The sequence below is a fragment of the Neomonachus schauinslandi genome, chromosome 4 (assembly GCF_002201575.2).
Source record: "Neomonachus schauinslandi chromosome 4, ASM220157v2, whole genome shotgun sequence".
NCBI lineage: Eukaryota > Metazoa > Chordata > Mammalia > Carnivora > Phocidae > Neomonachus > Neomonachus schauinslandi.
In genome coordinates, this window is record NC_058406.1 from 44,621,992 (window position 1) to 44,634,785 (window position 12,794).

At 36.8% G+C, this 12,794-nt stretch overlaps 1 protein-coding gene and 1 pseudogene across 1 annotated transcript in view; one reads left to right on the top strand and one right to left on the bottom strand.

Annotated features, from left to right (window-relative positions):
* Window positions 1–12,794, bottom strand: part of FYB2 (FYN binding protein 2) — a 93,983-nt gene that overhangs the window by 6,368 nt on the left and 74,821 nt on the right. Inside the window, 2 exon segments of the mRNA XM_021684455.1 lie at window positions 10,215–10,275; window positions 11,890–11,918. Of these exon segments, the coding sequence (XP_021540130.1) occupies window positions 10,215–10,275; window positions 11,890–11,918 (90 nt within the window).
* Window positions 3,035–3,475, top strand: LOC110575075 (annotated as a pseudogene).

The following is a 12,794-nucleotide window of genomic DNA, read 5'->3' on the forward strand; positions in this document are numbered from 1 at the left end:
CTGGGGAAGATGGCAGAGTTGGAAGACCCTAAGCTCACCTCATCCCCTGGATACAACGAGATAACATCCACATCAGTGTAAATAACCCAGAACGTGATCTGAAGACTGGCAGAACAAACTTCATAGCTAAATAGAGAAAAGGCTATATTGAAGAGTGTAGGAAGGGCAGAGTCACTGTAGGGAGCCAAACAGACCCTTAGGACTATACACAGGAGGGAGGGATGCTATGGGCACGGAGAACAGAAAAGAAACAGACACCCCAGGCATAGGGAAGAGGAACACCCCCCCGCCAGACATTTGGCTTTGAAAACCAGAGGGGCCAAATTTCATGAGTTCTTACAATCAGTGGGACTTAACAACTGGAACGTTTAAAAATCAGCAGGCTCAAGTCTGGGAGAACCCAAAGGACTAGAGGAAGCTGAGTCCTTGCCCTTAAAGAGAAAGCACAACAAACAGCTCCAAGGAGATACAGCCAGGAAGCAGCAGTTTGAAAAACGCCTGGGGCATGCAGAAGGGAGGGTTGTTGACTGATACCAGAACAGGCACTGGAGGGACAGGGATCTTCTCCAGAAACAAAGGAGCCCGCAGGCACCATTTCCTCGCCTGCCCCCCAGCCTTGACACCTAGGGGAGCCAGTGCTGTGAAGGCTCTCCACCTAGCTTGCTAATACCACTCACCTGCCCTCATGCACTTCTGTGGATCCACCCCCTCCAACCTCGCTACCTGTCTGGAGGTTGCAGGTCCCCTCCCATAGCGCACTGGGGGGGAGACCTTGCTGGCACTGCACCCACCCTTGTCTTCTGTGAACCTGCCCCTCCAATATGCACTTGGCTATGAACCTGCCCCTCCAATATGCAGCCTGGCTGTGTGCAAGCAGCCCCAGCAGGGGCCAGCACCACTGCAAAGTGATAAGGGAAAATCATACACAGGGGTCATACTGTGGCTCCAGCAGTGGCCTGGGGGCAGACATCTGGTCGGACTGCAGGACCCGCCCACCAATGAAAGCTTCTTAGGGGACAACACAGGGAAACTGCCCTGCAGTTCAGTGCTACTGCATCTCTGGCAAATGCCTAGTCAAACCCAAGGCAGTTCCAGACTGGCCCACTAGTAACACAGGGACCAAACCCTGCCTACGACAGGTTAGAGAGCCATTGCAGATGACTGGACTGAAGGCCAATGTGGCTCAGCCGCAACAGCAAGACACAAACAACACACATAGGAGAGACCCCAGAAGCACCAGGTTCTGGTGAACAGGGGACACAACACTGCAGGACACTATAGGACTTCCTCATAAAGCCCCTACTTTCAAAAACAGGAGATGTAGGTGACTTTTGTAACACATAAACACACAAAGAGTTAGACAACATAGGAGACAGAGGAATTGTCCAAAATGAAAGAACAGGACAAAGTCACAGCAACAGACCTAAGCAAAATGAAAATAAGTAATATGTATGATAGGGAATTTAAAGTAATGGTCATAAAGATACTGGTCTTGAGAAAAGAGTGGAAGACATCAGTGAGACCCTTTACAAAGAGACATAAAACAAAAAGTCAGAGATGAAGAACTCAATAACTGAAATTAAAAATACACTACATGGAGGGGCACCTGGGTGGCTCAGTCGGTTAAGCGTCTGACTCTGGGTTTTGGCTCAGGTCATGATCTCATGGGTGGTGAGATGGAGCCCCACTTCAGCCTCTGTGCTCAGCGTGGAGTACACTTGAGATTCTGTCTCTGCCCCCGCCTGGTTCATGCTTTCTCTCTCTCAAATAAATAAATAAAATCTTTAAAAAAATACCCTAGATGGAATAAAGGGTTGACTAGAGGAACCAGAATAACTGATCAGAGACCTGAAGGACAAAGTAATGAAAAGCAATTAAGCTGAATAGGAGAGAGAAAAAGAAAAATGAAAAGAGACTTAGGGAATTCAATGACACCCATTAGGTACATTAACATTCACTTTATAGGGATCCCAGAAGGAGAAGAGAAAGAAAAGGGGGTCGAAAATTTATTTGAAGAAATAGTAAACTTCTGGAATCTGGGGAAGGAAACACATTCAGAGTCAGGAGATACGGCAAGTTCCCAACAAAATCACTCCAGGAGTTCCACACCAAGACACATATTGATTAAAATGGCAAAAAGTAGTGATGAGAGAATTTTAAAAGCAGCAAGAGAAAAAAAAAACGTTACATTCAAGTGAAACAACATAAGGCTATCAGCTGATTTTTCAGCAGAAATTTTGCAGGCCAGAAGGGAATGAGATGATATATTCAAAGTGCTGAAAGAAAAATAATAACAACAACAAGCCAACAAAAAACCCCCAAAACCCTGCCACCGAGAATACTCTATCCAGCAAGGCTATCATTCAGAATAGAAGGAGAGATAAAGAATTTCCCAGACAAATAAAAGTTAAAGAAATTCATGACCATGAAACCAATTTTACAAGAAAGATTAAAGGAGATTCTTTGAGTGGAAAGGAAAGACCGTAAGTAGGAGTAAGAAAAATAGGAAGCACAAAAGCAGTAAAAATATCTATAAAAATCAGTCAAGGGATTCACAAAATAAGAGGATGGAAGGTATGACACCATATATCTAAAATGGGAGGAGGGAATAAAGAATGGGTTCAAACTTAAGCAACCATCAACTTAGAATAGACGGCTAGATGCAGAAGGTGTTATATATAAACCTAATGGTAACCATAAGTAAAAAAAGCCAGTAATAGATATGCAAAGAATAAAGAGAATCTAAGTATATCACTAAATAAAGCCAGCAAACTGTGAGAGAAGAGAGCAAGAGAAGAACAGAGAAAAACTACAAAAACAACCAAAAAACAAGTAACAAAATGATAATAAATATGTACCAATCAGAAATTACTTTGAATGTAAATGGACTAAACACTCGAATCAGAAGACACAGGGTGACAGAATGGATAAAATTGCAAGACCTGGCGCCCAGGTAAACGTCAGTGTTGGGCGCAAACAGCCAACAAAAAGGCTTGCTGGTAAAGTTTAGTCTTGGTTCCCTCCTTGTGAACCCATGGAGAGTGACTTTTATCTGTGTTACTACGTGGGTCATAAGGGCAAATTCGGCCATGGGTTCCTGGAGTTTGAGTTCTGACCCGACAGGAGATTGAGATATGCCAACAACAGCAATTACAAAAATGATGTCATGATCAGAGAAGAGGCTTATGTACATAAAAGTGTAATGGACGAACTGAAGAGAATAATTGATGACAGTGAAATTACCAAAGAGGATGATGCCTTGTGGCCTCCCTCTGACCGAGCGGGATGGCAGGAGCTTGAAATTGTCATTGGAGATGAACACATTTCTTTCACAACATCAAAAATTGGTTCTCTTATTGATGTCAATCAATCCAAGGATCCAGAAGGCTTATGAGTATTTTATTATCTTGTTCAGGACCTGAAATGTTTGGTCTTCAGTCTTATTGGATTACATGTCAAGATTAAGCCAATCTAGATTGAAAATTGGTGTGAACACAAGGGTTGGGAGTACCTGTTTTTAATTACCATTATTGGGAAATTTTTGTGTATATCAGGGCAATATTTTGAAGGGATGGAAAAGCATTTATCATGCAAATGGAAGTGAAAAGAGAGCCAGGATTGCAAGGCTTATATCAGAAAAAAATAGACTTTAAAACAAAAACTGTAACAAGAGACAAAGAAGGACACTATATACACTTAAAGGGAATGATTCAACAAGAAGATATAACAATTGTAAATATACATCCAACATGGGAGCACCCAAATACATGAAAAAGCTAATAACAAACATAAAGGAAGTAATTGATAGTAATACAATGGTAGGGGACATTAACACCCCACTTATATCAATGGACATATCATCTAAATAGAATCAACAAGGACACTGTGGCTTTGAATGATACACTGGATCAGATGGATTTAGCAGATACATTCAGAACATTCCATCCTAAAACAGCAGAATACAATTCTTTTCATGTGCATATGGAACATTCTCTGGAATAGGTCGCATATTAGGCCACAAAACAAGTCTCAATAAACTAAAAAATATCAAAGTCATACCATGCATCTTTTCTGATCATGACACTATAAAACTAGAAATCAACTACAAGAAAAAATCTAAAAAGAACACAAATACATGGAAGTTAAATAACATGCTACTAAATAATGAATGGGTCAAACAAGAAGTCAAAGAGGAAATCAAAAGATACATGGAGAGAAATGAAAATGAAAACACAACGGTCCCAAATCTTTGGGATGCAGCAGAAGCTGTTGTAAGAGGGAAGTTTATAGCAACACAGGCCTACCTCAAGAAGCAAAAATCTCAAACGACCCAACCTTACACCTAAAGGAGCTAGAAAAAGAACAAAGAAAACCCCAAACCAGTAGAAGGAAGGAAGGAAATAAGATTAGAGCAGATAAACAATATAAATTAAAAATAATAGATCAATGAAAAGATCAACAAAATTGATAAGACCTTCTAGCTAGACTCATAAAAAAAGAGAAATCAGAAATAAAAGAGGAGAAATAATAACAGACACCACAGAAATTCAAAGGATTTTAAGAGAATACTATGAAAACTTACATGTCAACAGATTGGGAAACCTAAAAGAAATGGATAAATTCCTAGGAACATATAACCTACCAAACCTGAATCAGGAAGAAATAGAAAATTTGAACAGATTGATTACCAGCAATGAAATTGAATCAGTAATCAAAAAATTCCCAACAGACAGAAGACCAGGACGAGATAGCTGTGGTGAATTCTGTCAAACATTTATTCTTCTCAAGCTATTCCAAAAAATAGAAGAGGAAGGAAAGCTTCTAAATTTATTCTATGAGGCCAGCATTATCCTTATTCCAAAACCAAATAAAGACACTACCAAAAAGAACTGCAGGCCAATATCGCTCATGAACACAGATGCAAAAATCCTCAACAAAATATTATCAAACCGAATCCAACAATACATTTAAAAAATGACTCACCACGGTCAAGTGGGATTTGTTCATGGGATGCAAGTGTGGTTCAATATTCACAAATCAATCAACATGATATGTCACATCAACAAGAGAAAGGGTAAGAACCATATGATAATTTTAATAGATGCAGAAAAAAACATTTGACAAAGTACAACATCCATCCATGATAAAAACCCTCAACAAACTAGGTTTAGAGGGAACATACCTCAACATAATAAAGGCCATAACTGAAAAAAACCCAGAACATCATCCTCACTGGTAAAAAACTGAGAGCTTTCCTCCTAAGATCAGGAAAAAGACAAATATGTCCACTCTCACCACTCTTAATTCAACATTGTACTGGAAATCCTAGCCACACCAACCAGAGAAGAAAAAAGGAATAAAAAGCACCCAAATTGGTAAAAAGTAAAACTTTCACTATTTGCAGATGATCTGATTCTCTATATAGAAAACCCAAAAGACTCCACCAAAAAACTCCTAGAACTGATAAATGAATTCAGTAAGATTGCAGAATACAAAAATCAATATAAAGAAATCTGTTGCATCTCTATACACCAATAATGAACCAGCAGAAGGAGAAATTAAGAAAGCAATCCCATTTATAATTGCACAAAAATAATAAGATATCTAGGAATAAACTTAACCAAGGAGATGAAAGACCTATAATCTGAGATCTACAAAACACTGATTAAAGGAATTGAAAATGACACAACCAAATGGAAAGGTATTCTATGCTCAGGGATTGGCATAACCAATATAGTTAAAATATCCATACTACCCAAAGAAATTTAGAAATTTAATGTAATCCCTATCAAAATAGCAACAGCATTTTTCACAGAACTAGAACACACAATCCTAAACTTTGTATGGAACCACAAAAGACTCTGAATAGGCAAAGCAATCTTTAAATAGATAAACAAACTGGAGGTATCACAATCTCAGATTTCAAGATATACTACAAAGCTATAGGAATCAAAACAGTATGGTAGTGGCACAAAAAGACACACAGATCAATGAAACAGAATAGAAAATCCAGAAATACACTCACAATTATATGGTCAATTAATCTTTGACAAGGAAGCAAGAATATGCAATGGGAAAACGTGTATTTAACAAATGGTGTTGGGAAAACTGGATAGCAATACGCAAAAGAATGAAACGACCACTTTCTTATACTACACACAAAAACTCAAAATAGATTAAGGACATAAATGTGAGACCTGAAACCATAACAATTCTAGAAGAAAGCCCAGGCAATAATTTCTCTGACATTGGCCCTAGCAACATTTTTCTAGTTATGTCTCCTGAGGCAAGGGAAATAAAAGCAAAAATAAACTACTAGGACTACATAAAAATTAAAAGCTTCTCCATAGCAAAGGAAACAACAAAACCAAAAGGCAACCTACTAAATGGGAGAAGATATTTGTAAATGACATAACTGATAAAGGGTTAGTATCCAAAATATATGAAGAATTCATATACTTCAACACGAAAAAATCCAAATAATCCAATTAAAAAATGGGCAGAAGACATGAATAGTTTTCCAAAGAAGACATACTGACAGATAAAAAGATTCTCAATATCATTCATCATCAGGGAAATGCAAACCAAAACCACAATGAAATACCACCTCACACCTGTCAGAATGGCTAAAATAAAAAACACAAGAAACAAGTATTTGTCATGATGTGGAGAAAAAGGACCCTCATGCACTACTGGTGGGAATATAAACTGCTGCAGCCACTGTGGAAAGCAATATGGAGATTCCTCAAAAAGTTAAAAATAGAACTACCATATGATCCAGTAATTCCACTACTGGGTATTTACCCTCCAAATTGAAAACACTAACTCAAAAAAGATATATGCACCCCTGTGTTTATTGCAGCATTATTTACAATAGCCAAGATATGGAAGCAGCCCAAGTGTCGATCAGTAGATGAATGGGTAAAGAAGTGGTATATAACAATAACAGAAAAGAAGTGGTGTATACACACACATAAACACAATGGAATATTAGCCATAAAAAATAATGAAATCTTGCCATTTGCAACAGCATGGATGGGTAGAAGGAGTATAATGCTAAGTGAAATAAGTCAGAGAAGGACAAATACCTTATGATTTTACTCAAGTGGAATTTTAAGAAACAAAACAAATGAACAACAACAAAAAAGACAAAGCAAAAAATACTTTTAACTGTAGAGAACAAACTGGTGGTTAACAGAGGGGAGGTGGGTGGGGGGAATGGGTGAAATGGTGAAGGGGATTAAGAGTACACTTATCATGATTAATGTATAGAATTGTTGAATCACTATATTGTACATCTGAAACTAATATAATACTGTATGTTAATTTTAAAAATACTGGAGATGGGGAGGTAGGTGACAGTGTAAACAAGTTTGGTCACAAACTAGTAATTTTTAAAGCTGGGTATTGGGTATATAAGGGTTCATTATAAGATTCTATTGATTTTTCTGTTTAGAATTCTCAGTAATAAAATTTTTTTAACTAACTAAGATTATTTAAAAAAAGAAAATGATGCAGGGAGGGGAAAAGGTACTATAAAAGGAACTAATACTTTTTGAGCACCTATGTGTCAAGCTTTATGCTGGCATTTTATATATTAACTAATTTAGTTTTTACAGCAAGCATTGCAACAATTCGAGTATTTAAAAAGTTGGAAGAAGTAGAGAAGAGACAAATTAAGCATAATCTGACCTCTCAAAGACATCTAAGTTTCCTTCAAAACATCTTTCCAAGCACTTTTAAAAACTGAATTGAGATCATACTATACATATAAATTTGCATTCTGCTATTTTTCTATTGTCATTATAGTGTAATCATTTCTCCATGCCATTGGAAATTCTTTAGCATCTATTTAGCATATATTTAAAAGGTCATGTTGAGTACTATAATATAATTAACAGATTACTATATGTTTTGATGTTTGGGTGGGTGGTTTTAAACATCTTTTTATAAATACCCTGAGATACACATTTTTATGCATGAAATTTTTTTGTTTCCTTTTTCACCAGAGCCCATTGCTTGAGCTGGGAATTGCTGGGTTAAGTAAATGGTGTGGGTATTTTGGATACATACTGCCAAATTATACTTTCAGAGAGATCATACCAATTTAGACCCATACTAGCCATGTGAACATTCTGGCCAACTCTTTGCCACTTTGTCAACTAATATTAGTTTTCTAGGGATCTAATTAGGGAGCTTAATAAATCTGGCAGGATGAGGATTTTTATTACCAAATCTTACCAAGAAACTGAGGTTCAGAGAAGTAAGAGGATATGCTACAAGTCCCATGGGTGCCAAGCTATAGAAGTTGTACCAGTGTCCTTTTCAAGATCCCCCTCTTCTTCCTTCCCTTGCTAACTCTCTAGGAGGCAGTCTAATGAACAAAAGGAAATGAAAAGTAGAGGTCTGGAATATCCAGCGACCATAATCTAGAGCTGTTTTGGCTTCTCCTCAATCTAATACCTACCTACCAAGCTGTGACATGCAAACTAGCCAAGTTTGGGGAGAAACTGACTCATCTACCATGTTTATGTAAGATTTCAACCCATTTCTTTCAAATATTGATGGGTAAAACATCTAAAAATTCACAAATCTATAGATTTTTAACAAGAGAATGATTTAAAGAACATAAGTTGATCGTCGTACCAAACAATTAGAGAAGTCATATTTTTCTAAACTGCACAAAGAACATTTATGAAAATTGACCACACACTAGGCATAAATCATGTCTTAGAACATGTCAAGGCACTGATATCAACTACTCTCTCAGTGTACTAATATCTTATTAGTACTTTTATATCTTACTACTTTAGTACTTACTAATTATTTAGTACTTACTAATATCTTATTACTTTTTCAGAGCACCCTGCAATTAAGATGAAAAGGACAATGGAATAGGGAGCACGGACACAGATTTCAGACATAGGGAAACTTGGTATGACAAGGATGGCATTGTACCTCCATGGGGAAAGGTGGGACTATTCAATTAATCATGCAGGACATTTATCCATATGGTAAAAAATTTAATTGGATTGCTAGCTACTTCATTATAGTACCAAAACACAAAAATAAATTCTAGATAGGTCTAAGGTTTAAATGTAAAAGGCAAAAACTTTAGCAGTTTTAGAAGAAAATATGGGAGGATATCATATGATCTTGGGATAAATATTTCTTTAAAAGCAACAATCAATTGATAAACTCAAATACATTAAACTTAAGAATTTGTATTCATTAGAAGACTAGGAAGAACATCGCAAAGTCAAGTTACATTTAGGAGAAGGTGTCTGCAACATATGTAACTGACAAAGGAATGGTATCTAGAATACATTAAAAAAATCTATAAATAAATAAGAAAAAGACCATCAATCCAATAGGAAAATAGGAAAAAAGTATCAACAGGCCTTCTACAGAAGGAAAGATATGAGTGGTGAATAAACATATTAAAAGGGGCTCAACACTGAGTATTTTATATCCACTAAATTGGTGAAAATTAAGAATTTCCTCTGTGCTAAATGTTGGTGAGAAGGTGGATCAATACTCCCCTTAGAAATGGCTGGGAAGGGTGTAAATTGGTACAACCACGTTGAAAAACAAGTTGGCAGTTTTCTTATAAATTTGCATTCCCTACATAATTTGCATTTCCCTTCCCTTAAGTATCTCCTAGAAAAATTCTTGGACATATTCACAGAAGAGATGAGTAAGAATATTTATAGCAATAGTGTTTATAAGTGCAAAAATTTGGAACCCTAAGTGAATCAAAAAGGAGCAGAGGGGACCTTTATTTTTAGTCATCTAGTTGAGAGAGAAAGGATAGATAACAAATAGCTAGAGAGGGGGCATCGAGTTTCAGGATAGTTTCTTGATATATTACAGTTATTTCATCTTTGAGAACAGACTGTTCTGTCATACAGTGCCTGCTATCCTCCAGGTTGCCTTGTTCATAAGAGGTTATTAAATAAGGGTGTGTTGCACTGAAATGAGTTTTCAAGTCTCTAGATTCAAAGATATGAAACAGATTGAAAAGCTCCAGTAACTTCTGAATCACCTACTACTGTTAAGTGACTCAGACTACTAACTGTCTATGTTGTATCACAAGCTGACTTTTCATCCAGTCCCTAAGGCTCTAAAAAGGTGGCCCTCTGACCATATTTAACAAAGCATCGGAAAATGGGTTGCATATCAGTAGGGATAACCAATGAGGTAAAATGACTTACCTTGACTCTTTTTCATTTATGTCCACATTATCATAGATAATAACTTCCTGAGACCTAAGTTCTGGGTTCAAGACAGGATCAAAATAGTCATTAGGTATGGTTTATACAATCCCTTGCTTTCCAAATTATCCACAATACGCAATTATCCAGGTGCATCCCCACATCTGTTCATAGATCTGATCATAGAATATAGATAGGCTAGAAGGATCAAAGAACAAAAAGAATCTCGATTTGGGAAGAAATTTAAATGAGAGATTAAAAAAATAGTGGCATGCCCTAGTACCTCAAACACAGACATATATATTTATATCAATTTAATTTCGTGCAGATTTTCAGAAAATATGAGTTGCTGAAAGGATCATTTTTAGAGTAGGTTCCCATCATCTTGGAACTGGACAAGGATATTCCACTTCTAGAATAGTAAGAGGGCTTTTCCTAATTCCTGGGAAAAAGACAGTTTAAGTAGAATATTCATGTTGATTTTTCTTCCATTATTTTTATTTCAAACCATAGGCAACTGCTCTTCTATAATAATCTTGCATAAAATTGAATCTTAGTGCATAATCATAACTAGACATTTTCAGTTTAGGATATTCACATTCCTGGGGCTCAACATAGAATTCCATAATTTTTTTAAAGAGGTGGGGTAGGGTAGAGGAAGAGAGAAAGAGAGAATCTTAAGCAGGTTCTACACCCAGTTGTGGAACCCAACACGGGACTCTATCTCACAACCCTGAGATCATGACCTGAGCTGAAATCAAGAGTCAGACACTTAACTAAGCTACCTAGGTGTCCCAGAATTCCATAATGTTTAAGTGATTCACCACTTGAGTGAGTTTGGGACCTTCTGGTATAATTATTCATAATTCATATTTGATTGTTCATAAATTTGGGTGGGAGTACAATGCATGCCTATTCTAAGTTGGCTTTTTAGATTTTTATATGGACCAAGGGAATTTTGGGAGACCTATGATTTTATCAGGTTTTTTATATAACCTTCATTTGTTTAGTGCAGCAAACTCATATTTCTGGAATATAATATACATTTGATTTGCCTATTCAGGGTGAACTGAAAGTACCATCATGGCTAGACCTCAGAAACAAAAACCAACAAATAACACAGCCCTCTTTTATTGACAGATTCAACTTACTGAACATGTATTGTGATCATACTATATATCAGGCAATATGCTAATTTCTGCACTATTGTTTTTATAGCAAAGAATATTCCAATGACCTATCCTTGATGCAATCAGTATGTGTACTGCAATGTGATCCTGTCCAACTTATTATGTATTAATTAGGGTGATTTGGCTGTCAAATCCATCAAGAGGCTGTGTGGTATAATGTAAAATGCACAAGCTTTGTAATCAGAGAGACTTGAGTACAAATCCCAGATCACTAAAGTATGGATGTGGGTCCTAGAGCCTCCCTAAAAAGATTATACCTATTTTTCTGGGATTTTAAGAGGCCTGGTATACAGTGGGTATTTAAGAAATGTTACTCATCTTCCCCAAAGTAAGTAATACTGTTTTGTAAAATGTCTTCTTTGATTTTTATGTATCAATTTTTCATTAAATGTGGAATGAAGAAAGGATTACTACTTCTCTGTCCATACCCCTGAATATGCTAATGCTGAGTAGTTTTGTACCAGCAATTAGCGAATGTCACTTACCTAAATCAGGCATCGAAATTGAAAATGCACTGTAGATTGACAAAAGACACAAAAGGGTTACGGAAAAAAGCCAGGTTCAGAGAGATTAGTTGATCCATCTCAAATAACATATTGATGACTAGGTTTCTTGATGCAGGTGTGTCTAGGCAAAGATGTGAAGCAAACCTTTCCTACAGGTTCGTTCTGATTAACCTTCTCCTTGCTTCCATACCACCATTTAAAAATGAGCTTATGTATCTCCAGGGACCACCCATTATCCACTCCCCCTTTCCTAACTAGACAACCTCAGGCTCTGCCTCTGTCCATCCACAAGATCCTGTTTCTGCCTTCTAACCTTCCAAGATGCTCACCAAATACAGGCATGCCTCATTTTATTGCCCTTGGTTTTATTGCACTTCATACATACTGTGGTTTTTTATAAATGGAAGGTTTATGATAACCCTACATCAAGCAAATCTATCAGCACTATTTTTCCAACAGCATTTTCTTACTTTGTGTCTCTGTTATATTTTGGTAATTCTCACAATGTTTCAAACTTTTTCACTATATTTGTTATGGTGATCTGTGGTCAGTGATTATGACTCACTAAAGCTCAGATGATGGTTAGCATCTTTTAGCAATAGATTATCTTTTAATTAAGGTGTGTATATTTTTTAGACATGGTTCACACTTAATAGACCACACTATAGTGTAAATATAACTTTTATATGAACTGGGAAACCAAAAAATTTGATTCAATTTATTATAACATTTGTTTTGTTGTAGTGGTCTGGAACCCAACCCATGATATCTTTGAGGTGCACCTGGATATCCATTGTGGGATAAATATGGTGAGAGAGAACTACCCTCTGCAGACACAGGACCCTGCCTATGTATATGGTTAAGCCAAAAGGATATCTTGAGAG